The 26,967-nt window shown below is 39.7% G+C and overlaps 1 protein-coding gene across 6 annotated transcripts in view; it reads left to right on the forward strand.

The window, feature by feature from the left end:
- Positions 1-26,967, forward strand: part of LOC126365866 (rho GTPase-activating protein 19) — a 116,781-nt gene that overhangs the window by 19,538 nt on the left and 70,276 nt on the right. For 3 of the 6 annotated variants that reach the window (XM_050008542.1, XM_050008544.1, XM_050008547.1), the window contains exons 2-4: positions 13,656-13,775; positions 16,598-16,767; positions 22,738-22,947. In XM_050008542.1, the coding sequence (XP_049864499.1) occupies positions 13,663-13,775; positions 16,598-16,767; positions 22,738-22,947 (493 nt within the window). In that variant the 5' untranslated portion in view covers positions 13,656-13,662. The other 3 variants (XM_050008541.1, XM_050008546.1, XM_050008545.1) reach the window with 2 other exon arrangements.

A 26,967-nucleotide genomic window follows, 5' to 3' on the forward strand; every position in this document is an offset into this window, starting at 1 on the left:
TTAGATGTGCTACCCCTCTGCATGCTATCACCACGCTGTTGAGGTACAAAGTCATGTGTTGATGGGAGGACGTGTGTGTGGTGCTTGTGGTGTGCAGATCACAGTGCACCACATTTTATTGGAATGCATTTCATTTGCTGACCAGCATACTGGTGGATTTGCCAGTGGATCTGTCGTGTATTTTGTGGAATGATCAATCTAATGTAGTTTGGGCTTTAAAGTCTTATGAATTGTCCAACATTTTTAGCAACATTTTAGGGAGATGTTCTTAATTTGTCGAAGGGTGGCTGGCTCACCCTAAATTTTTGTAAGTGGTCAGCCAGTCACATTTCCCTGTAGTTCTTGTGTGTTTTGTTTCTCTGTGTTTTAATTTCTTGATTAGCTATCTTATCTCCTAATTGGTTTCAATGCATGTGATACAGAGTGATTGTGTGGTAATTTCTAGTGGAGCGTAATATCATAGGAGTTGTGAAAGGGGAGAGGGAGGCAGAGGGGTAGCTGGTTTGCCAGCTGGGAGAGTGTGTGTGTGTGTGTGTGTGTGTGTGTGTGTGTGTGAGAGAGAGAGAGAGAGAGAGAGAGAGAGAGAGAGAGAGAGAGAGAGATGGTAGGTATAATGGGCTGCCAAGATTGTAGTGGCCATTGAGAAGTGATACACATGAAAGGTGATGTGAACTGGGAGGGTGTGACAGGATGGAGGAAGGAGGAACTGTTGGGCGAAGAGTGCAGAGGTAGTGGTTTACCCGAGATTGAGACCAGGACTGTTAAAGGTGCAGAGGATGTGTTGTGAGGAAAGTCCCATCTGCATAGTTAGAGAAGCTGCTGGTGGATGGAGGGATACAGACTGCTCGAGTTTTGAAGCTGCCATTGAAATTGAGCATGTAGTGCCCAGCTACTTGTTGAGCCACTGGGTATTCAACTTCGTTCTTGACAACAGTTTGACAGTGGTCATTCATTCTGGTGAAAAGCTGGTTGGTAGTCGTACCAGCCCAAAAAGGCTGTGCAGTGTTCGCAGTAGTGTTGGTATATGACATGGCTACTTTCACATGTGGCCAGGGCTCTGATGGGGTAGGATAAGCCTTTGACAGGACTGGAGTAGGAAGTGCTGGGTGGGTGGATAGGACAGCTGTTGCATCCTGATGGATCGCAGCGATAATACCCCTGTGGCAAGGGGTTGGGAGTGGAGTGGTTTAGGGATGGACTGGGAAGTTATGTAGATAGAGTAGCAATGGAACCACTCCTAGAGTTGCGTTCTGTCACCCAGTTAACCTACACAACACCCTTGTCCATCCTTTGCCACTCCCACTCCCATCCACTTGCCACTGGGATCAAATCCCTAGGACAGACCAAGGTGCAAGACCTGCCCATTCCACCCACCCAGCACCCCCTACTCCTATCCTGTCACAGGCTTATTGTACCTCATCAGAGGTCAGGCCACCAGTGAAAGCATCCATGTCCTATATCGACTCTACTGCAAACACTGCATAGCCTTTTGATGTTGGAATGACTATTAACCAGCTGTTCACCAGAATGAATGGCCACTATCAAACTGTTGGCAAGAAACAAAGCTGACCACACAGTGGCATAACATGCAGATGAGCACAACATGCTCAGTTTCAGTGGCTGCTTCACACCAAGCCACCTCCCTAACACCAGCTTCTCTGAATTATGCAAATGGCAGTTATCCTTACAACACATCCTTTCTTCTTATAACCATCCTAGCCTCAATCTCAGGTTACCCACTGTCCCTTCACCCTCCACCCAACAGCTTCCTCTTCCTCCATCCTATCACCCCCTCCCAATTCATGTTTCTGCATTGCCTTCAGTGTGTGCCACTTCCCACTGGCAGCTACAGTTGTGCTAGCCTGTTATAACTGCCAGCCCACACTAAATCTACATACTAAGCCACTGTGTGGTTCATAGTGGAGAGTACCTTGTACCATTTAAAGTTGTTTCATTTCCTGTTCTATTTGCAAATAGATAGAGGTAAAAACAACTTTATTGTTCATATTATTATTTCCCTGTCTGAGTGGACAATTTTTTCTTCTAAAGAAGCTTGCCTTTCTTGCTGTATTGCATATGTACTTCACACACAGGTACAACTTTCTCTTGATATGAACAACAGTGTAATGAGATGGTTTGTCTGTGAGTGAGAGAGCATCTTTTGGTGACACCACAAAACAAACATATCCATGTTGTTGTTGTTGTTGTTGTTGTTGTCTTCAGTCCTGAGACTGGTTTGATCCAGCGCTCCATGCTACTCTATCCTGTGAAAGCTTCTTCATCTCCCAGTACCTACTGCAACCTACATCCTTCTGAATCCGCTTAGTGTATTCATCTCTTGGTCTCCCTCTACGATTTTTACCCTCCATGCGCCCTCCAGTACTAAATTGGTGATCCCTTGATGCCTCAGAACATGTCCTACCAACCGATCCCTTCTTCTGGTCAAGTTGTGCCACAAACTTCTCCTCTCCCCAATCCTATTCAATACTTCCTCATTACTTATGCGATCTACCCATCTAATCTTCAGCATTCTTCTGTAGCACCACATTTCGAAAGCTTCTATTCTCTTCTTGTCCAAACTATTTATTGTCCATGTTTCACTTCCATACATAGCTACACTCCATACAAATACTTTCAGAAAAGACTTCCTGACACTTAAATCTATACTCGATGTTAACAAATTTCTCTTCAGAAACGCTTTCCTTCCCATTGCCAGTATACATTTTATATCCTCTCTACTTCGACCATCATCAGTTATTTTGCTCCCCAAATAGCAAAACTCCTTTACTACTTTAAGTGTCTCATTTCCCAATCTAATTCTTTCAGCATCACCCGATTTAATTTGACTACATTCCATTATCTTCGTTTTGCTTTTGTTGATGTTCATCTTATATCCTCCTTTCAAGACTCTGTCCATTCCGTTCAACTGCTCTTCCAAGTCCTTTGCTGTCTCTGACAGAATTACAATGTCATCGGCAAACCTCAAAGTTTTTATTTCTTCTCCATGGATTTTAATACCTACTCCGAATTATTCTTTTGTTTCCTTTCCTGCTCGCTCAATATACATATTGAATAACATTGGGGAGAGGCTACAACCCTGTCTTACTCCCTTCCCAACCACTGCTTCCCTTTCATGTCCCTCGACTCTAATAACTGCCATCTGGTTTCTGTACAAATTGTAAATAGCCTTTCGCTCCCTGTATTTTACCCCTGCCACCTTCAGAATTTGAAAGAGAGTATTCCAGTCAACATTGTCAAAAGCTTTCTCTAAGTCTACAAATGCTAGAAACGTAGGTTTGCCTTTCCTTAATCTTTCTTCTAAGATAAGTCGTAAGGTCAGCATTGCCTCACATGTTTCAGTATTTCTACGGAATCCAAACTGATCTTCCCCGAGGTTGCCTTCTACTAGTTTTTCCAATTGTCTGTAAAGAATTCTCATTAGTATTTTGCTGCTGTGGCTTATTAAACTGATAGTTCGGTAATTTTCACATCTGTCAACACCTGCTTTCTTTGGGATTGGAATTATTATATTTTTCTTGAAGTCTGAGGGTATTTCGCCTGTTACATACATTTTGCTCACCAGATGGTACAGTTTTGTCAGGACTGGCTCTCCCAAGGCCGTCAGTAGTTCCAATGGAATGTTGTCTACTCCGGGGGCCTTGTTTCTACTCAGGTCTTTCAGTGCTCTGTCACTCTCTTCACGCAGTATCGTATCTCCCATTTCGTCTTCATCTACATCCTCTTCCATTTCCATAATATTGTCCTCAAGTACATCGCCTTTGTATAGACCCTCTATATATTCTTTCCACCTTTCTGCTTTCCCTTCTTTGCTTAGACCTGGGTTTCCATCTGAGCTCTTGATGTTCATGCAAGTGGTTCTCTTATTTCCAAAGGTCACTTTAATTTTCCTGTAGGCAGTATCTATCTTACCCCTAGTGAGATAAGCCTCTACATCCTTACATTTGTCCTCTAGCCATCCCTGCTTAACCATTTTGCACTTCCTGTCGATCTCATTTTTGAGACGTTTGTATTCCTTTTTGCATGCTTCATTTACTGCATTTTTATATTTTCTCCTTTCATCAATTAAATTCAATATTTCTTCTGTTACCCAAGGATTTATACTAGCCCTCGTCTTTTTACCTACTTGATCCTCTGCTGCCTTCTCTACTTCATCCCTCAAAGCTACCCATTCTTCTTCTACTGTATTTCTTTCCCTCATTCCTGTCAATTGTTCCCTTATGCTCTCCCTGAAACTGTGTACAACCTCTGGTTCTTTCAGTTTATCCAGGTCCCATCTCCTTAAATTCCCACCTTTTTGCAGTTTCTTCAGTTTTAATCTACAGTTCATAACCAATAGATTGTGGTCAGAGTCCACATCTGCCCCTGGAAATGTCTTACAGTTTAAAACCTCATTCCTAAATCTCTGTCTTACCATTATATAATCTATCTGATACCCTTTAGTTTCTCCAGGGTTCTTCCATGTATACAGCCTCCTTTCATGACTCTGAAACCGAGTGTTAGCTATGATTAAGTTGTGCTCTGTGCAAAATTCTACCAGGGAGCTTCCTCTTTCATTTCTTAGCCCCAATCCATATTCACCTACTACGTTTCCTTCTCTACCTTTTCCTACACTCGAATTCCAGTCACCCATGACTATTAAATTTTCGACTCCCTTCACTATCTGAATAATTTCTTTTATTTCATCATACATTTCTTCAATTTCTTCGTCATCTGCAGAGCTAGTTGGCTTATAAACTTGTACTACTGTAGTAGGTGTGGTCTTCGTATCTATCTTGGCCACAATAATGCGTTCACTACGCTGTTTGTAGTAGCTTACCCGCATTCCTATTTTCCTACTCATTATTAAACCTACTCCTGCATTACTCCTATTTGATTTTGTGTTTATAACCCTGTAGTCACCTGACCAGAAGTCTTGTTCCTCCTGCCACCGAACTTCACTAATTCCCACTATATCTAACTTTAACCTATCCATTTCCCTTTTTAAATTTTCTAACCTACCTGCCCGATTAAGGGATCTGACATTCCACGCTCCGATCCGTAGAACGCCAGTATTCTTTCTCCTGATAACAACATCGCAGTGTTTTGACCTCACTACTACGGTGGAGTGTAGAAGTCTCTTTGTTTTTTGCCTTAGAGCACCTCTGTAGATTCTAACCTCTTTGGTAGTTTCAGCAGATTCTGATGTTCAGGTTGGAATTCGTTCAGTGAGTAAAATCCTTTATTACAATTAATAAAAAAGCTCTGACACCACTTTGCATTATTGAAACAACTATTTAACTACTGTCACACCGCGACCACAATAAAGTACAAGGCTGAAATCAGGGTTACTGGTGAAGTAAGGCAGTTAGCACCAAAAGCGTGTATATTGTGAACACAAATATGCAGACAGAACAGCTTCCAGACATTGTGTGCTGCTATTTTTACAAATGGTGAATATTTGAGAATATGAAAATGTTACAAACATTAGAAATTTAGAGATCCTTGTAGAAATGATATTTAAAAAAAAATATTTGCTGGTAATCGTATTTGACAATAACTGCTACATAACAGTGCATGCAGCTCAGCTTATGGCATTGCTCCCTCTCCTTCAGAAATTCTCACTGGAGCCATCTACACTATCCAAGGTCTAGACTACTGTCACACCGCGACCACAATAAAGTACAAGGCTGAAATCAGGGTTACTGGTGAAGTAAGGCAGTTAGCAACAAAAGCGTGTATATTGTGAACACAAATATGCAGACAGAACAGCTTCCAGACATTGTGTGCTGCTATTTTTACAAATGGTGAATATTTGAGAATATGAAAATGTTACAAACATTAGAAATTTAGAGATCCTTGTAGAAATGATATTTAAAAAAAAATATTTGCTGGTAATCGTATTTGACAATAACTGCTACATAACAGTGCATGCAGCTCAGCTTATGGCATTGCTCCCTCTCCTTCAGAAATTCTCACTGGAGCCATCTACACTATCCAGGGTCTAGATTATGTCAGTGGTCCTTTGCAGGGCAGCACTTGAGGATCCTCTTGTTAAAATCATGTTGCCACATCCTCTTCCCTGTGATGACCTTTGAAGATAGGTCCCACCACCCCATTCAATCTTAGCGGTCGTCGAGTGGGTCATTAATTTCCTAGAATAAGAAGCCTCCATTGTCTATCTGTGCCCCAGTACTGCAGTAAGGCTTCATACAGAGGATATGGACGATATCTCCGCACTTAATTGTTTTCTTAATGAAGAGTCATAATCCTCAACATTGAATGTGATGACCAACAAACAATGAAGTATAAGATGCAGCCCAAAGTAGCATTTTAGTAACTATTCCAGTAGTCTCAACTTTTGTGCAGGCATAAAAGTCGTTACTGAGTATCCCGGGTTGTATATCATTCGCCGGTACTTGACGTATCAGCGCTCTCAGCTTTTCTCGTGGGTGTCCATATGCAGGCCAGCTGTCTTGCTGTTTGGTCCTAGTGATGCAGTGTTTCACATAGTCATCCTGAGTATCATCTGCTTGAAATGTGAACATTGTATTCGTTGTTGTTTCAGCTATGCAACTGCGGTGCAGAAAGACCAGTCTCGAGCATGTAGTGTAGCTCTAGGCACTTCAGTCAGGAACTGCACTGCTGCTACGGTTGCAGGTCCGAATCCTGCCTCGGGCATGAATGTGTGTGATGTTCTTAGGTTAGTTAGATTTAAGTAGTTCTAAGTTTAGGGGACTCATGACCACATATGTTAAGTCCCATAGTGCTTAGAGCCATTTGAACCATTTGTCACTGTGGATAGTATTGTATTCTACTAATCATTCTGTCCAACATTGAGAACACATCTGCCAACATCTTATTAAAGCTTTCTGTGAGACCATTCACCTGTTGATGATTGGTAGTTGTCATCTTCTGATCTATGCAATGTGAATTTACCTCTGATTCTGGTTGCCACTGGAAAACTTTTCTGTGATCCGAGATTATCACTCTGGGTGCTCCGTGCTTCAAAATGATGTCTTCTATAAGCAACCTTGCAGTTTCTGGAGCTTCTGGAAATGGCACAGCTTTGATGAAAGCGTAGCAGATGAGGTACTCAGTGCTGACTATTATTCATAAAGTCCCATTTGTAGACCTCGGGAACCTGCACAAGATGTTGATTTTACTAGGGTAGAATGAAGCTGCTGTAAGCAGAATTGGTATCAGATGCCATGGAGGTAATTGCAGCATGTGTTTACCTCACCCCCCAAGGCATGCTTGGCTTGCTTATTTCTGCCCTTGGTCACATTACCATCCACTGTAGTCAAGCCTGCTACTCTCCTTGTCACCTTATTGAATTTCTTTTACACTGGTTTGTGTACATTATATTTAATACACTTATTCACAAATCTGTGTACGGTTTTTTGTCCTATATCTAAACACCTACATTTTATCCTTTTATGTTGTTAATTTGCATTCATTCTGAGAGGATAAATAGGGCCAAAAATTGGGCCCAAACAATTGCAAAGCACTCTTTCCTGGTTGAAGAGCAGTTTGTATTGGGCATGAAGAATACTCTAGAAACTTACGCTATTGCTTTTTCAAACCATCACAAATTTGCACTAGAACTGCAACTATTCCATAACTGCAAACATTGGCGGGAAGTTCTGTCTCATCACTCTTGTCCAGTGCTGGAACTGTAGATGTTAATACCTACTTAAAGACAAGGGAAAATCTATCGTGCTTCTCATTTGAGGAAAATGTGTTATCTTCAGACATTAGGTCTTGAAAAAGGCAAGCCTTGGTATGAAAGTCCTTTTTGAATTGGCGGTAGTCTGAGCCCATACCAAGGAAACTTTCCACATCATGAGTGTGACTGCTCTTATTTTCTCAGAAGCCGGACGGACTCCATCATGATTAACTAGGTGCCCCAACATTTTTATTTAGAGAATGATAAAAAGGCAGTTTTTTGGATTCAGGCAGAAGTCTACACTCTGTATACCACTTCAACATGATTGACAGGTGGCTTAGATGATCTTCAAATGTCTTTGAAAAGAGACAGTGTCATATAGATAGCAAAGACATCTCGACCATTTAAGTTGTCGGAGCAGGTTGTTCATCATATGTTCGAAGGTAGCTAGAGTATTACACAGGCCAAACAGCATAACTTTGAATTCAATAGAGGCTTTCAGGAGTTATGAAGGTGTCTATTTCCAGTCAACTCATCAGCATTTATTTACCAGTAGCCTTTCTACATGTCTGTAGTTGAGAGATACTTTGCTCCTTCCAAACAGTCTAGGATGTCATCAATTCATGGCATCTTTTTTGTGATTTTGTTCAGTCATTGGTAGTCAATGTAGAAACGCCATGTACCATCCTTCATCAGAAGGATTGCAGGGGAGTACGAAAGACTCCTTGTAGGTTCAGGATGTCATCTTGCTGCCTCTTCGTCACTTTCTCTGAATTATGCATTGTCAGCCAGCAACACTGTACACAAGTGCTGGCTAATTTATGGATATGTTTTCCATGGATCACTTAGTCTGTCTTTTCTTCATTTCTAATTCGAAACCATTTGAAATTCGGCACAGAATGGTTAATACTTCCTGATGTTCCTCAGTTGACTAGATCCTATTGGCAGTTTGATAGTAGATTCTCCATTATGTTATCTGTAATGGTAGCAGAGCATAGTTCTTCATTGATGGCACTGAGCTGCCCATCATGGAGTGCTTCAGCTATTCCTACGCACATACATTCAGGGACGAGTCATGGCTGGCTTGTGACTTTTATGATCCAGAGGTCACCAAGATCACCTGCAAAGCTTTTGATTGTTGTTAGGATGTAGATTTCTTTTTTTTTGTGTGTGTGTGTGTGTGTGTGTGTGTGTGTGTGTGTGTGTGTGTGTGGGATGTCAATATCTGCAGTTCCAAAGAGCTGCCCAGAACAATATAAAATTTTGTATGAACAACTGCACATGGTCCCAGTGAACATTGACAGAGTTTCTTGATCATGAATTTAATACTTCAGAGATATAGTCATTTGTTTGAAACCCATAGTGTGAGTTTTTAGCAAACTTGAGATGTAATCTCTCTCTCTCTCTCTCTCTCTCTCTCTCTCTCTCTCTCTCTCTCTCTCTCAAAGCAACAAAAATGTCATGTTGTATAACTGAAGCACTCCATGATGGGCAGCTCAGTGCCATCAATGAAGAACTATGCTCTGCTACCATTACAGATAACATAATGGAGAATCTACTATCAGAAATAACAAAAAAATATTTCGTGAGCAATTTGCATGTGGAAAAGTTGAAGCAAAGTTGACAAAAAAATAGTCCTAGCTTTTTATACCTCAGGAAGTAATGGGCAATGCACCTGAAACCTTGCATGTAATATCTTACCAATACAAGGTCTTAGAATATAAAATTTCATTCTCTTCCTACTTTCCATTGGTTTATAAATAGAGGGCGAAGTTGACAGTTCTGAAAGCTCCAGAAATAGCTAGTTTTGGCCCACTTTTACAGAAAATGTGTTCTGCAAACTCTTTTCAATTGTTTTGTTTAGAAAGAGCTTGTTCTAAACCACCGAAAAAACTATTTGGTTTAGCAATACAAGCAGACAAGGCCCTAAAAAAGAACAGGTTAGAGATGCATTGAAAATGGGGCCCATATTCCGATGATACATTAAATCTGACATCTTTTATTATGTCTGCAGTGTTTAACACACTCTGTGGAAGATATCAGAAGTCCTGATTACTAGAAAATGAGCTTGGATAATAAAAGCTGCAAGTAAGTAGTAGTATTTTCCTTTTTACATATCTCTACCACATTCAGCTCTATAAAATCCTTTTTATAAAAAGTGAAGCAGAATGAGGAATCCAATAAAATGAAAGCTTTCCCTTACTTGCGGCTCTAATAATCTGAGGTAATCACGTTTGAAAAATGTAATTTTTTGGTTTCAGTCTCATCAAAAATTTTTCCCAACCAATCCCATCAGTGACATCATCTGGCCAGCAGTATAATTTTTCTCATGGTACTCTATAGAACATTAATGAAGCCTATAAAAAATTCAAGTAACTTGAATTAATGATAAGCTTAGGATCCTAAACGAGACCTCTTCTAGCTTTGGCCTCTGACACTTAAAGTGTATCTTTAACTTGTGATCCTGTGTAAAGAAAAACTTAACTGCAAACTTTGCCAACACATCATGCACTGTATGTTAAACCAGAATTGAACTAGCTTATCAGTAGCACTGCTTAAGAAAAAGGCAAACTAATAATCCTCTACAACTTGAATACGTTCCAGAATAGTCTGGAAAACTGCACTGAACTTCACCATAATATACACACGGGGACAGTGGTCTTAAATCTGAAGGCCATTTGCACAATGTGTGCCGCAGCTGTGACTGAAATATGTCATGATGAGTTATATAAGACGTCACCTTTTTTAAGTTTTTCACGTTATTCAGACTTTCGCACTTCCTAGTCATCAAGACTTTTGATATTGCTCTCCTCATAGAGTACTAAACAACTGTAAAATATAATAAAATATGTCAGATTTAATTTAAGTACCATTGGAATATTGGCCCAATTTCAAGGTGCCTCCACCTCGTCCTTTTTTTTGTCTTACTTGATCACAATGCAAAATCAGAGATATCCCCCTGCAGGCCTGAGGTATTCCTGTCTGCCGTAAGAGGTGACTAAATGGAGTCTCTTACTCTTTGGCCTTTATGTGATGGTCCCCTGTAGGGTTTGACCTCCATTTTTCAAAATTTTCCTGAAGAGCGAGCCAACTGGGGAAGGGTGCCTTACATGGTGCATCATGTCCATCGTGCATTGAGATATTTAGCCCGCTTTGTCATTGTGGCATTGCAGTCCCGCTCATACTCCATCTCTTTGGCGAGGACTCCTTCCTAGGTGTGTTTTCCTCCATCCCCTATGCAGTGTCATTTTCTGTGCCAACGATGACCATGGAATTCTTTACACCTCATATCCAGCACATTAGCCAGTCCGTTGTGGTGGGGCCACCATGTACCCTGTTGTTGGAGCCCCCTGACTACACAGGGATCGCTCTACTGATGGCTGCGGCGTTAACTCCCCACGTATGCTAAGGAGTAGATGCCCATCATCCTGCGGCATCAGGACTCCTGGCAATGGCCATTCTGCTAGGTGGCCTTTGCTGTGGCTGGGTGGCGTTCATGGGGAGGGCCGCTGGTCGGAGTGGGTGGCATCAGGGCGGATGACAAGCCAAGAAGTGTTGTATGTCATCTCTTGCTGGTGGTCAAATACCAGCAGTCTCTAAATGGTCAAGGTCTGAACTTCAGTGCTAAGAAATACAACCCCCAAATCCTCGCTGTAAAATCCTGCAGTCTGGTGAACAAGGGGAATATTGCTCCCCGCAGTTGACACAGATGGGAGGCAGGGCACATGGAGTATTGCAATCGTGGAATAAAAGACCCAGGACCGGCTGACCTACACTGAGGTTTCATTGACAATAAAGATTCCTCATCAACTCTCGTACATATGAAGTACCGGGGTGAACAAGGCTCATGCCATCCTTAGCCTGGCGTTCTTCCCACGGCGTGGCAAGGGAAGGACTCCAGTTGGGAGAGAAGGGATCACACGTGAACCACAATCGTGAGCAGTGACCTGGGGGGTCTACCTTCTGGATTTCTCTTGCAGATTCTCTACTTGAGGTCCATTCACATACACCTCCATGGTGTACACCTTTGCCGAAGCTTCGTCTGGACCTTTTGTATGGCCCTAAGGACTCTGTTAGCCCTGCTGCCCTCCACTGTCACTTCCTCTTGATTCTTGACATGTTCCAGGGCTTGATGTCTGATGGTAATGTTGGCTTCGCCTAAATCCACAGAGGCCATATTGCACAGCATTCCTTGCCTGCTGGCTGCAGTGTATTCACTGCAGAGCTTGTGGCCATATCTCGTACATTTCAGTACATCTGTTCCTGTTCTGGTGAGTCGTTTCTTCTCTGTTCTTACTCTCTGAGCACCTTACAAACTGTCACCAGTGCTACCCTCGCCACCCTTCGGTAGCAAACATCCAGAAGTCCATCTCTGCCCTGGAACGGTCCAGTCATTCAGTGGTCTTTGTGTGGACTCCATGACACGTTGGAATCCCAGGCAACGAACTTGCTGACAGGTTGGCCAAACAGGCTACGCGGAAACCGCTCCTCGAGATGGGCATCTCTGAAACTGACCTGCATTCTGTCTTATGCTGCAAGTTTTTTCGGCTGTGGGAGACGGAGTGGCATAACAGTGTGCACAACAAACTGCGTGTCATTAAGGAGACTGTGAATGTGTGGAAGCCTTCCCTGCGGGTTTCTCGCAGGGGATCAGTTGTCCTTTGTCGACTGTTTTGCCCACACGTGGTTAACTCCTTCGTTGCGAGGAGCCGCTTCAGTGTCGCTGTGGCTCCCAACTGACGGTTGTCCACCTTTTGCTGGACTGCCCATTTTAGCTGCTCTGTGGCGGATTTTTAACTTTCCCAGCACCCTACCTTTGGCATTGGGTGACAATGCCTCAACAGCAGCTTTAGTTTTACTTTTTATTCGTAAGGGTGAGTTTAAGTGCATGTCCTTTGTCCCTCTGTATCCTCCACCCTAGGGCTTTTAGGGTGGAGGTTTTAATGTATTGCAGAGTGGCTGTCTTCTCCTCTTTTATTCTCGTGGTCAGCCAGCCTTGGTCATCTGCTTTCTTGTTTTTAATCTCTTCTCCCTGTTTCTTGCATCTCTCTGTGGTTTTCTTGTCCTATTTTGTCCATTGTAGTGTGTGTTGTCCTTCCGTCGTTCTTCTGGTTCTTCCTTTCTCCTGTTATTGGGCCACACTAGTCTTTGATTTCTTCTTTCCCTTGGTTAATTGTTCTATACTGGGAACAAGGGGCTGATGACCTTTCTGTTTGCCCCCCCCCCCCCCCCCCCCCTCCATGAAAATATTTTGAGTTTGTGGGAGACAATTTTTTTTTTAAGTCATCAAAAATAGCCATTTTTGGCATTTTTAGAAAAATCGTCAAATTTGCCCCCAATTTGTAAACTATTGAAAACAGTAGGAGAATGAAATATTATATGCCAAGACCTTACATTGGTAAGTCATTACATGCAAAGTTTGAACTCTTTATCCCTTAATTACTTCAGGATCTACAAAAAGTTAAACTGCACTTTTGTTTTAGAATCTATTTTTCTGTCATCTATGCTTCAAATTATCCATATGCAAACCGCTCAGGAAATGGGGAATGAGTGACACATGAACTACATTGTGCCAAACACTGAAAGTTGACGTGCAGAATATAGACATGGGTGTGAGCAGTCTGCATAGTTGAATAATTGCTACCTTCCATCACTGGTATAGATGGCAACTATTCCATTATGAAACCGCGACTCTCACTGCTTATGATCTACATTCTTAAATTACTTTCTTGTAATGTATTATACCTTCTTCTTCTTCTTCTTCTTCTTATTGTTGTTATTATTTTTATTGTTATTGTTGTTATTATTATTATTATTATTATTATTATTATTATTACTTACAATTTAGAATTGTATAATTTCACGTTTTATTACTCAATCTTTCTGATCTCTTTCAATAATTTGTATTTTATGACATTGTCATTTACATAACATCCAGGAACAAAAATATTGCTATCTTGTAATAAAGAATAATGGTATTTTCTTTCAGAACAGCAATGGACCATTCTGATATTAAGCTGGTAGAGAAATTAAGAAGGGAATATCCAGAACAGTTCTATACACTAGTGAGGATGCATCTGTCATTCATTCTGGATCTTAATACAGATGAGTATGTTTTCATTAAAATAAAATGTATTATCCCAACTACAACAGTAACATCGTTTGAGTGGGACTGTTGAAATCGGATATATTTATAATATGATACCATCACATATTGACCACTGACATGTGCGTTTCAGTTTTTTTGATTGCTTATTGTTGAACTTGAGATATTTCAATTGTAAATATCTTTCTGTTTATATATCTAACTTCTTTGTGTTTTCATCTATGTTACAGATCATCTATGTTGTAGATCATGACCAACAAAGAATTTGGAATAGGTTAAAAATTGGTTGCTTTTATTGGTTTCATGCAGGAACATAGTTCCTTGTTACTGATTTACTTTAGTAGGATCAGTCATCTGTAATTAATAAATGTGCTTGTCTGTCTTCATACATTTTTGCTTTTACCCGAAACGTGTCCTGTAAGAGCAAAACTTTTGAAATGTCCCCTTTTCTGTTCTAGTAATTTGACAGCAACAATTGTTGCACAGTTTTCATCCATTTTCTTTGTGGTTAGTAATGGAATGCTTTGATGGAACACTGTGTTGCTGTAGTGGGCAATATTTACAAATCTGGTGAGTGTTGTGCAGAAACTGTTCGCAATTTCTGTGGAACACTTGGTCAACAAAATACGCTAAGTAAGTTGAGTGTAATGATGCTCTCATGGTAGTCATTCACTGCAAAACATTGTCGTTGTGGATGAGTGATAGTGTTGCTGTAAGTCCAATGAAATATGTTTGCCAATCTTGACAACAAGTGGATATTCCCAGAATCAGCATGCAGTGAATTCTGAAAGTTCTGCACTTTTCAGCTTGCCTAAAAAATTCCAAATTAAACAAGAACTGAAGCTAAACAATCGTGAAACAAAGAAGACACAACAGTTTCATCAAAAAAATAATGTGCATTGGTGGGGCACTTTTTGTTGAATAGCTTTGTGAACAAGCAAAATTGCAGGAATAGGGGCACAGGAAACCTCAAATTGTTATGGAGAAACAATTACATCCACACTGTCTGTCTGTCTGTCTGTCTTTGCGTTGTGTGGCATTTGGGCTGAGGGCATAGTTGGACCATACCTTTTTGAAGATGGTGCCAGAAATGCATCAACAGTGGACAGTAAGTGCTACTGCAATATGTTAAGAGCTTTTGTGGTTTCAACTGGATCATGTGAATGCCGAAGAGGTTTAATTTCAGCAAGATGGTGCAACATGTCACACTTTGATTGCAACAATGCACTTTTTAGAGAGGTTCCATGGCTGGATGATTACTTTCAACGGTGACTTTACCACTCAGATCTTGTGATTTGACACCAAGTGATTTCTTCTTGCAGAGGTATTTGAAATCTAGTGTATACATAGGCCAACATACCATGATTACTTGCAGAGCTCAAGGCCAACATTTAGCATGTGATTTCAGAATCAAGATGTAGGTATGCAGAAAGATATGGCCAATTTCATCGAAAGAAGTAGTTGTGCGTGCAGAATCGTGAAGGGCATTTGAATAATACCATATTTAATACATAATTACAGGTAACATACACTGAAGTAATTTACATATTATTCAGTTCCATCAAGTTACTTGCATGTTGTTATGCACTGAAAAGTTGCACTCTTTATGGAACACCCTTTTCTTTAAATATTTTGTTCCTAACTTTCTTTAGTTCTAATAACTTCCGTAGTGTAACATGTAAGTTAGGTGTTGGGAGGTACAAGAAAGACAAGAAAACAATCACTCTCACACACTTGGACGATCAGGTACAGGTCTGATCTTAATTAAGGGATGGAAATTAGAATCCTTTTAAGTGTAAGTTACAATATTACAAAATTAAAGTAACACATAATCTGATAAATGTTCAGATACTAGCTCCATGCCACAGTATCACCCACTGATAAGCCAGTATGTGTTTTTATAAATCTTTCATTAGTCCACCACCTCAGCCTCCTTTCTCTTCCCATCCCTTCCCCCCATTGCTCTTTCCATCTCCTCCTCCCCCCACTTGCGTCCATCGCCTCCTCCCCCCTTGCCTGTCCATATTATTACCCTCACCCCAGTAGGGGGCTGCTTGTTCTTCCTGCGGTATACGTGAATACTGTGTGCAGAATATCGTGAATACAGCCACTAGTAAAGAAGTAATGGATTAGAACATGCATCTGCGATAGTTTTACTGTGTGAAGAGCGAAATACAGTGAGTGATAAACTTTTTTTTCCTTGTCTTCAATTTGTGGGGGTTGAAGAGAGAAGACCTTTCTTAAAGGTTTGATATGTATGTATAGTTTGGTGAAAGTAAAAAAGTGTTGTCATTCTTAAATACTGGGTGAATAATGTAAGAGTATTCGTGTGTTGTGGGCTGCACTTATTTTTTACCCCCAGGCAGGGGTCTAAAAGATAGCCTGTGTGCTAGTTCAGAGTGTAAGCTATCTCCATTCCAGATCTTATCCAAATCTGCCAAAGCGTTAAAGTATGAATAAACCTACTCTCACATATGTTGCGTCCCCTGCATCACCATCAGAACGTGTTAACCACTTAGCTGAGCAGGCAGATTAGAGAAATGATAATTCTGTAAAAATACAATCAGATTGAGTTGCTACCCAGTGCTTGCCTACAGGAGACAAAATGCTGCTGTTGTCACAAAGTATATTATGTTAAAACAGAAATAATTATTCCTAGCTTTTGGAACTGTTGCTCCTTCCTCAAGGAGGAAAGGAGGTGGGTTAGAAAGGATGAGGAAGGAGGGCCAAGTCATACAGACTCTAGGTTGAGGAGGACCTACTGTATAGCCATTTGTACTTTTTGTATTACATGTCCTGAGATGGTGTCCTTTTTTTTTTTTCAGGTCTGAAGTTGCTCATGAAAAGAACAAGTTCAAGCCATCAAAGTGGGTGTCTGTTGCTTTCTCCAGAAAAGCAAAGTGTCCATCAAAAGGTGTCATGGAAGGTGCTCCTTTAACACAAGAAGGAATTTGTCAAGTGTATCAGCTTATTGAATTTTTAGGAAAAGAACAGAGTAAGTGATATGTAAAACCAATAGTTAAACCTTGATTCTTTAAATGTCAAGAAATGGAATGAGGAAGTTTAGAAAGCAGCAGTTATAATTAAGGAGTACATGTAACATTGTTGCTTGCTCTTGTTGTTATATTATTGGAAACTGTCAGTAGGAGTAAGTAAATAAAAAATAGGGACTCAAACCATGATTCTGGTAGTAATAACGTAAACTGCATTTATGCAAAACGAAATGGTTGGCAGCCTAATTAGCAAAGTTGTACTGAGTAATGGAGAAAGTTAACAATTGGTATCTACTTTACTTGATACTGAAATACTATTTTTTCTTATAGAACATGAGACAGTAGTACACTTAAGCAAGCAGTATACCAATGGTTTGTTATTCATAACACAGGAGTATTAAAACTGGCTTTCAGTAACACTTAGTATATGTACATTAAAGCAGAAAGCTAAAGATCATTACAGGTAACTGATTATTAATGTTAGAGCACTAGTAATTGGGACTTGAGGATGTTTTTATCAGTTTAATTATTGGGAAATACTGTCATTGAAATGGTATCCAAATCTTTGTTTATGCGGGTTATTGGTTGTATTGTCAGGGACCATTTACACATCTGTGTACTAAATAAAGCTAACAAAAGACATGTGGTTCCTGAATCTGTAGTTGTTTGAAGAGCGGTAGCCAATTATTTATTATAGCAAGCAAATGTTATAAAATTGGTAGCTGCACTTCATTAGTATAGTAACTGTAATTTGGAATGCAAAAGTGACTCAATAGTTCATGTGAGAGGAGTCAGAAACGTATCTATCAGTGACTAAGTTCAAGGCTGATTTGTTTAATTAAAAAAAAGTACGAAAAACACTATTAATTGCAAACACATGAAATATATACATAATTACAAACCTAAACATTAGTTATTCCTTAAGCCTATTTTTCAAGTTTACTAGACAGTAACTACTCTCATTGCAGTTGTATGCAAGTAACTTTGTACTGTACTGATATTTGAATAAGAATGACATTTAATGAAGCACTTTAGATCTTTTCTTGGCAGTTACACTTCAGTGAAACTTTATCTTTCTATGAAAAACATGAGGAGTCCTTTAGAAACAAAATTCACTGATGGTAAAGAAATCTACTACTCTACGAAAGTTATTAAATGTTGTTGTAGAAATAAATTACTTTTCAGTTCAGTAAAATAAGATTCTTGGGAATATCACAGCACTTAGAATAGGACCCTGTCTAGGTAAATGACTAAGGATAAAATATGGGTCTTCACTACAAAGTTTAAATGAAACAGCATTATTATTTGAATAAGAAATCTAATAACTAGTGCATGAAATTTTGCAGTACTCGACTGGTTATTAGAGATAAGGTGGTGGCTGTGGTGATCACCAGTGGCTACTAAAAAGGGCGGCAAAAGTATGCATGTCTCTTGCTATGTCACAAGCTCTGAAGATACTCTTCTTAACATCAGATTTTCGTAGTACAGGGATGACCAATGCATGCTATGAATAATGTGTGAAATTTCTTTAACAGCAGAGGCTATATTAAATAATTTTGCTGCTCTTCCTACTGCATTCAGCACACGAGATGCAAACATTTTGCATGCTGGCCATCAACTAACTCTAAAAGGAGCTTTGCAGTTCAACTGCCAAACCCACTTTTTTTATTCCCACCATGTGGGGTTTGTTGCAGAGGGTCTTTGCTCCACATTTTACATGCTTGCAAACCTAAATACCCTATGCATGAACCATGGTTACTAGCAAAGTTATTTTCATTATTTTGCAGAACATTACTTTTAAGATTACATCCATAGATTACTTATGTTGACATGAATAAACCATTTACATAGATGTTACATCAGAGTATGGCCACATTAAGTAAAAGCTGATGAAGTTTTATGAGAAGTATAGATAGTATTGATATTGGTCTTACAAATGGAAGTCCTAGTTAAATGGTGGTGTTAGGAAGTTCCATTGAAATCGGAGAGAACTACAGTACTGATTTAAGTGAATGCAAAGCCTAATTGATAATATCGAAATGAAGCCAATAGAGTGCGAAGAGAACAATACAATAAACATTTAATGAATTCAGGAGTAAAATTTTGCCAACAATCTGACTTATGCATATTGTATTTACTCAAATCTAAGCCGCACTTTTTACTGGTTTTTGTAATCCAAAAAATCGCCTGCGGCTTAGAATCGAGTGCAAAGTAAGTGGAAGTTCTGAAAAATGTTGGTAGGTGCCGCCACAACTAACTTCTGCTGTCGAATATATGTAGTGCTCCACAGGCATGCTTTGCAGGCTCAAAGATAAATACTGGTGCAAAAACCTCTGCTTCAGTAAATAAATTTTTTTTAAAAAAAGAGGTGGAAGACGAGTTTTTTTTCTCTGCCCTGAGATTCGACCACTGCATTTTCATACATTATCCATTGAAGTAAATACAAATTGCGTGTTGTTCATCTTCGAATGTAGCAGCATTTGAATGTACTACGAAAATCTGACAGGCAAGACTGTTTGGGATGTGTGTCAATGTGGCCAACTCTACAGTCTGAATTTTTTCCTACCTGTGAGAAGAGATGGTTGCTAATAGGAACTTTTATGAATTGTAAATCACATGCAGTATTCTCTTCACCATAAGAATAATACGAATATAAACATTTTGCCATGTATACCTTCATGTTTGCTGCTATCTCATTTAAATCCTGTCTGCCTAATAAACTACGAAACTAGTGAGACAACAGCAAACATGGAAAATATATATAATCATGTCATGTTGTTCGTTGTTGGTCTTCAGTCCTGAGACTGGTTTGATGCAGCTCTCCATGCTACACTATCTTGTGCAAGCTTCTTCATCTCCCAGTACTTGCTGCAACCTACATCCTTCTGAATCTGCTTAGTGCATTCATCTCTTGGTCTCCCTCTACAATTTTTACCCTCCACGCTGCCCTTCAATGCTAAATTTGTGATCCTTTGATGCCTCAGGACATGTCCTACCAGCCGATCCCTTTTTCTAGTCAAGTTGTGCCACAAACTCCTCCTCTCCCCAATCCTATTCAATACCTCCTCATTAGTTACGTGATCTACCCACCTTATCTTCAACATTCTTCTGTAGCACCACATTTCGAAAGCTTCTATTCTCTTCTTGTTCAAACTATTTATTGTCCATGTTTCACTTCCATACATGGCTACACTCCATACAAATACTTTCAGAAATGACTTTCTGACACTTAAATCTATACTTGATATTAACAAATTTCTCTTCTTCAGAAATGCTTTCCTTGCCATTGCCACTCTACATTTTATATCCTCTCTACTTCAACCATCATCAGTTATTTTGCTCCCCTAGTAGCAAAACTCCTTTAGTACTTTAAGTGTGTCATTTCCTAATCTAATACCCTCAGCATCACCCGACTTAATTCGACTACATTCCATTATCCTTGTTTTGTCTATGTCATGTTTATATTCGTATTATTCTTATGCCTGATAGTGATACAGTCAGAAATGAAGCACGGCAGTTGACTAGATTTATATATCTAAGATGACTCTAATTTCTGTGCAGAATGCAATGTACTAAAGAGGCGTCTGCAAAGATTTTCAAACGGAGAAAAATTTTCACTGAACTCTCATTTAGAACATGTTCTATCATAGGCAGTCTATTATTTGGTTCTTGTTGATCATTATCAAAGAAATCAGCAGTGTAAGCAACAACAAATAGCAGTCTCTTGCCATTGTTTCACTAGTTTATTTTTATTTATTTATTTATTCTTTTTTGCGGCGGTAGTGTGCACAAAAGCAAGCCATGTCGTGAGCGGCGACAGGGCGGTAATGCATTTTCAGCTTAGAGTGGCGTAAACATCTATAACAAAGAGAACTGCACTTATCAGATCAAAGAAATATAAGCAATCAATTAAAATTAGCCGAAGCACGTGGAAAAGGAAGGGTACCCGTATAAGTACGAATGGAGCGCCTGATGCATAGCAATAGCTACCTGGTAAAGCTTAACTGCTAAGCTTATGACTCGAACCAAACTACTGTAGCTGTATCATCATTCATTCTACCTAAATTGTGTCTCATATTACAATGGACCAACTTTGTTTCGATTTGGAGGTGGGGTCTAAAACTTTTCTTTCCCCTTGAATTTTGAGTCTCAAATTTCAGATGCGGCTTATATTTGGGAAATTTCTTTTTCCTTGATTTCAAGTCTCATTTTTTGTGTGCAGCTTAGATTCAAGTAAATATGGTAGTCAGTAAATGGTTCAAAATCAGCTATGAGTTGTCCTGTGACCATACTAGGGGCTCTAATCTTAAGGGACATATGTGGACATGGCACAAAAATCTTTTTGCCGATCGACTGTGGAGATTGAAGCCTTAGGAAGACCTTCAGCATTGTGGCCAAGGGGTCACTTGGCATTGCAGGTAACAGCTTCTTCGTTTTGGTCAGCATTTCTCTCTCATGTTATCCAATTCTAAAATTTACAGTCTTGGTATGCACGAGTAGCAGATCTAAGCTACAAATGTGTGTGCCAATTTCTCTCCCACACATTATAATTGTCATTAACTATAATGATAGTGAGCAGCTCTTTCTGTGCAATGTCTTGACATAACAGTATCAGTTCTTTGTGGGAAGTACTGCATTTGGTTTAATGTCTGCACTTTTAAATGGTTGCTTCTGTTAGCGATCGACAAATTCCTCTGGCCCCACACAGGAAACTGCCGCCATGTATCAAGTTGCAACAACTTGACAATGCTTTGCATGTCATGCAAAAATTGGGCAAGTATTAATGAATGAATTCTTAAAAAAAACATAGAAAATCCTTCTTTATCGTGGTGTGAAAGTAACATTTCTGTATTAGAGATAGTGTGAATATTATTTCATGACATTCCTATGTTTTGGAGTGTTACACTGATCTGTATGATGCAAACAACACAAATAAGAGAATACCAGAAAACACAGAGGCAAACACAAACAGTCTGATGTAAATTAGCTCTGCATCATTATTAGGCACTTTACAAAAGTCATGATGTGCCAAATTTTTAATAGCTATGTGCAGTTATTATAATAAACATTCTCATAAAAATTGTCACTTAGCAAGTGTTTCCAGTAGTAAGTGAAGCAGTAAGTGTACAATGAATGTTGAACATGACTGGAAAAAAGTCAGTCTTTGGTACAAGCCCAGTAAAATTTGCAATCTCAATAAGTTTTCCATAATGAATTCATATATTTGAGGCAGTAACTTAGCAATTCTGGCATTGCAGCAACTGAACAATATTTGGCAATTGTTGCCCTTCTTCACTCTTCTAAACATTAAATAATTGCAAGCATTCTTTGGTAAAAATTAATTTATATACAGAGTTTATATCAGGAACAACACACACATCTACGCTCCTGAATTTATTAACATTCAAAAGCATGTTATTCAAATGGTTTCAGCATACAAGCAAGTTTTTCAAATACCGAAGATCATGTCATGCTCGGAACTCTTTTTAGCAAACTACACACTCCTTGAAAACCTTCGGTAGTGGCAGCAGATGCATCACGAAGTGGAATGTCTTGCTTCTTTCACACAGTAGTCTGAATAGTTCCAATTGACCAGAGGAATTTGCTTTTAAGATGCTCAAGACATTTCATGTAATTACTCACAACAACAACAAAAATCATTGGCACAGTATAAGAAATCACAAGGTTTATATGTACTTATACTGAAATAGGACCCCCCCCCCCCCCCTTTGTAACAGGCTACAAGCTGTTAATAGATAGTTTGCACCGTGGATGGAAACACCAGAAAAGGCAGCTCAGAGTGCAAATATGGGCCTTATTTTTTGTGTTGTGACATGATATATTCTGTGTATTGTAAATGTTGGACATTATTAGACATGGTTTATTGTTTTTACATACAATTTTTAGAATAATTCCAAATTGAATCAGTTCTTTGTAATTTTTATGCCTTTACAAAAACTATGAAATTTCAGGTATTATTCAAGAAGGTATATTTCGTCGAAGTGGAAAAATGACTCGTCAGAATGAGCTGAAGATGTTGATGAACCAGGGAGTGCCTCTAAAGTTGGGAGAAGGGAACTTCTCTGTGCATGACTGTGCTTCAGTATTGAAGAACTTCCTGGCAGAATTACCAGAGCCATTGTTAACTGATGCACATTTTCCAGCGTACTACCAAATATCAGGTACAGTCAGCTAAAATATGATTTGTTTAGTAGTTGTTCACCGTTTGAAAATAGGCCTTGCTAGTACCTTTGGATACTTCCTCTTTCTGAAAGCTTATGTTACTTATATTTGTTGTTATTAATGATTAATACCATGAAGAGTAAATCTTTGAATTAATCTGTGTGTACTTCATTTTTGTAGTATGCAACCTGTGTGATATAATTTTTATCTGAGTTTGCCAGAAATGGTTGAGAATAGACTTTTCTTGCTGTCCGAAATTATGAAATAATCAAAAATTCACTTTGCATGTTAATCACATGTAATATATTTTTCTTAATTGTGTTGCTCTAAGTATCTATTGGGAATAAGTCCTATATTTTGAAATACAGAGATTTTGTGATGCATCCTCCAACAGTGTTACAGAAATTATGACTCCCACAGCAGCTGTTGCAGATGTTAAAAGGGTTACATGCTTTTTCAAGGCACCATCAGTTTTATACCGACCATAAAGCGTGAGTTATGGGTGATTCCCATACTTTAACAATGAAAGAGCTTGATACCACTATTATGGCTGTACTGAAGAGAAATTGAACAAACATATACATGTAGTATTTTTAGTTGTACAGTTATACAAAATATTTTCTTACATAAGTATAATGTGTACTACAATGAAGGGAGGAGTAAAGTTAACCACTTACCATATAGTTAAGCTGTTAAGCAGTCTCACAGACAAGACTGAAATTTTTGCAGAGCTTTCAGACACATGCCTTTCCTTGCAACTAACTAAAAAAAAATTACAAATGTACATGCACACCGCTGGTGGATGATAAAGTTAATATATTATATTAGAAGATGGAGCAAATTGGGGAAGCAGTGGCACTAAAGCCAGCTTTGCACATTCATCATCCAATGTAACTGAACATTCTGTTGCTGAAATAAGACATTTGGAGTTGCGTAAAGGAGAAGCAGTGTATCAGGCTCTGGAGACTTCTCTGGTGCTACATATGCTGTTGAGATGTGACCACTGTATTGGAGTAAACATCACACAGTTTAGTTAAAGTCATCCTAAAATGTCTCACTTCACATTTGCCCACTACACCTAGCAGTAATGCGGGCTACTATACAGCAATCAACATGTTAGTGTCGTAACATACATGCATAGCTACAGGAAGGCAGTTGAAGCAACATTTGACTACAGACACGCTGTTTTGTCATTAAGAATGCCAGTAATAACATACAAGGTCTGTCCAAAAAATTCCAGAACATTCATAATTTCATACTAACGGTGTGTTGGAGCAAAATGATGTTGGCATCCCTACACACGCCTGTATTCATTGTGTAGCTGACAGAAGTTTCGTTGTTGTATGTCTGTTAATTACTGTTCGAGATGGCAGAGTTAGATGAGCAATGTGTGTGCATTAAATTTTGCTACACACACACACACACACACACACACACACACACACACACACACACACACACACACACCAAATGATGCAAGAAACCTACTGTGATGAGTGCTTCATCCATACTTGGGGCTATGAATGGTTAACGTGGTTTAAAAATGGCCAGGTGAAAGTTAAAGCTGATCCTTGTTCAGGACATCCTTTGATGTCTGCTGACAATGCTCATGTCAGCAACGTCAACGAAATTGTGTGTACCAATCGAAGACTGACTGTCCGAGAGATTGTGGAAGAATGTAACACTTCAGTTAGATTATGTCATGAAATTCTAACACAGTAACCTGGAAGGCATTGTATTTCTGCCAAGTTCATCCCATGGCTCATGAATTAAGAGCAGAAAGACCTTTGCCTCACAATCTGTGAAGAGCATGTGGATCGCACAAATGAGAATGAGATGTTCCCTAAGGGAATCGTAACTGGTGACGAGACGTGGGTCTATGGTTATGATCTCGAGACCAAGGTTCAATTTTCAAAGTGGGTTGGGAAAGGTTCTTAAAGACCAAAAAAAGCTCATTAGGTCAGTCAAATGACAAAACCCTGCTGTAGTTTTCTTTGACTTGGAATGATTAGTTCATCAAGAATTCGTGCCACGGGGATAAACCATTAATCGATGGTACTTTCAGGATATGTTGAAACACTTAGGAGAAAATGTGAAAAGGAAACGGCCTGAAATGTGGTGACACAATTCACGGCTCTTGCATCACAATAATGCACCTGCACGTTCATCCCTGTTGGTGTGTAATTATTGCACAGAAGATGAAATCACTGTGGTGCCTCATTCTCCGTACTCTGCAGACTTGGCCACTGTGGACCTTTTTTTATTAATTTCCAAAGATGAAAACCCCATTGAAAGGATGCAGATTTGCAATGGTAGACGAGATAAAAGAAAATTCGCTGAGTGCGCTTCACACGATCCAGCAAAAGGCATACCAAGACCACTTCCAGAAGTGGTATCAGTGTTGGGAGCGGTGTATCAATTGTGGAGGAGAGTACAAAGGAGACCATGCCCAATAAGCAAAAGGTAAGCATGGAAAAAATATTGTGGCCAAAGTTATGGAACTTGATGAACGGAACTCGTACGTGTGTTCATTTCAGTGTGAAGAATTTGGTACACATGGACAATGTAAGCTGCCACAAGTGTACTGCAGATCCTTCCTGCATCTGTTGACATATATTGGTCCACAACTGCAGCAGTGACAAGCTAACAGTGTAGATGAATCCGCATATTCAAATACGGTAATGCAGACAATATGAGGGATGTACCATGCAGTGGTCACATTGTAGGAACAGTTGCGCATGAACGCGCACCCAAGCCCACACACACCCACTCCACAAATCGTCACATAGCAGGATGCATTGTACGCTGTGAGTCTTGGTATTACAAACCATATTTCCTCGAGACTGACTGTGAGTGATTCTCCTGCTCATTTCAGTCATTGACACGCTGATATTGTACACATTGATGTCAGTGAGGTGTACTGGTACTGTATTATGTTTCCTCATTGATTCTGCTGCACTGACACACTTCGGCAATCAGTGACTTTTTATGATCATTCAAATTAATGCATCAATGGGCCTAAAACAGTGCCATCTCTGGTAGTCTTAATCAGTTACTATTGCTACACAGTCCTTTCATCCTTTGAGTTTTGACTCATTCACAGAATCCCTTCTGAAATGTTGTAATTTTCACTAACATTTCCGTGATCGATCTGTGTGTTCCTCCCAAGGAAATTGCTGCATTTTATGACACACTACATGTTTGTTTCATACAAATTATTTTTTGCAGCAAAAGAAATCTTATTTCATGTCATTTACACAACATAATTGTGCAATGATCCTGTGCGTGAGTAAGTATTTGTGCAGCCAAAAATCTAACTTGCTTGAAACAAAGTTGAAGGTAAACATTGTAGGATAGTTCTTGTAGAGTGTAAATACTTTATGATTAAAGGAGACCATTCACTGAAAAGAAAAAAGCATTGAGTTATTGATAGCTACATAGGAAAGAAGGAAAACTTGCTAGCTTTTGGAAACATCCTTTGATGAACTAGAGTAAAACACACACATGCATACGCATGCCCTCCTCTGCCCCTATATGGTGACAGCTACACTGACAGTGTCAATGCTATTTACGGCAGGTGGACAGGTTATGATGAGAGTAGTGCTGGGTGGGGTGGACAGAGGGAGAGGGAGACGGGAGGCAGGGAGAGGGACCGTAAGTGGTTGGCTAGCAGCTAGTAGGAAGGCTGGTTTGCTGGCTATGAATGTGGAAGGAAAGGGAGGCCGGTATATGTGGTGGCAAGTTTGTAGCAGCCAGTCGGAAGTGGCACACACTGAAGGTGGTGTGAGGACATTAATTGGAAGATAGGAGAAACTGTTGGGTGGAGGGGTTACCCGAGATTGAGGCCAGGAGATGTACGGGAGCATAGGATGTGTTGTAAAGATAACTCCCATCTGTGTAGTTCAGGGACGCTGGTGTTAGAGGGAACAATCCAGATGACTCAGATTGTGAAGCAGCCACTGAAATTGAGCGTGTTGTGCTCAACTGCATGTTGTGCATGGCACCATCAGCTTCTCTGA

Source organism: Schistocerca gregaria, chromosome 4 (genome assembly GCF_023897955.1).
Source record: "Schistocerca gregaria isolate iqSchGreg1 chromosome 4, iqSchGreg1.2, whole genome shotgun sequence".
In the NCBI taxonomy this organism is placed as follows: Eukaryota; Metazoa; Arthropoda; class Insecta; order Orthoptera; family Acrididae; genus Schistocerca; species Schistocerca gregaria.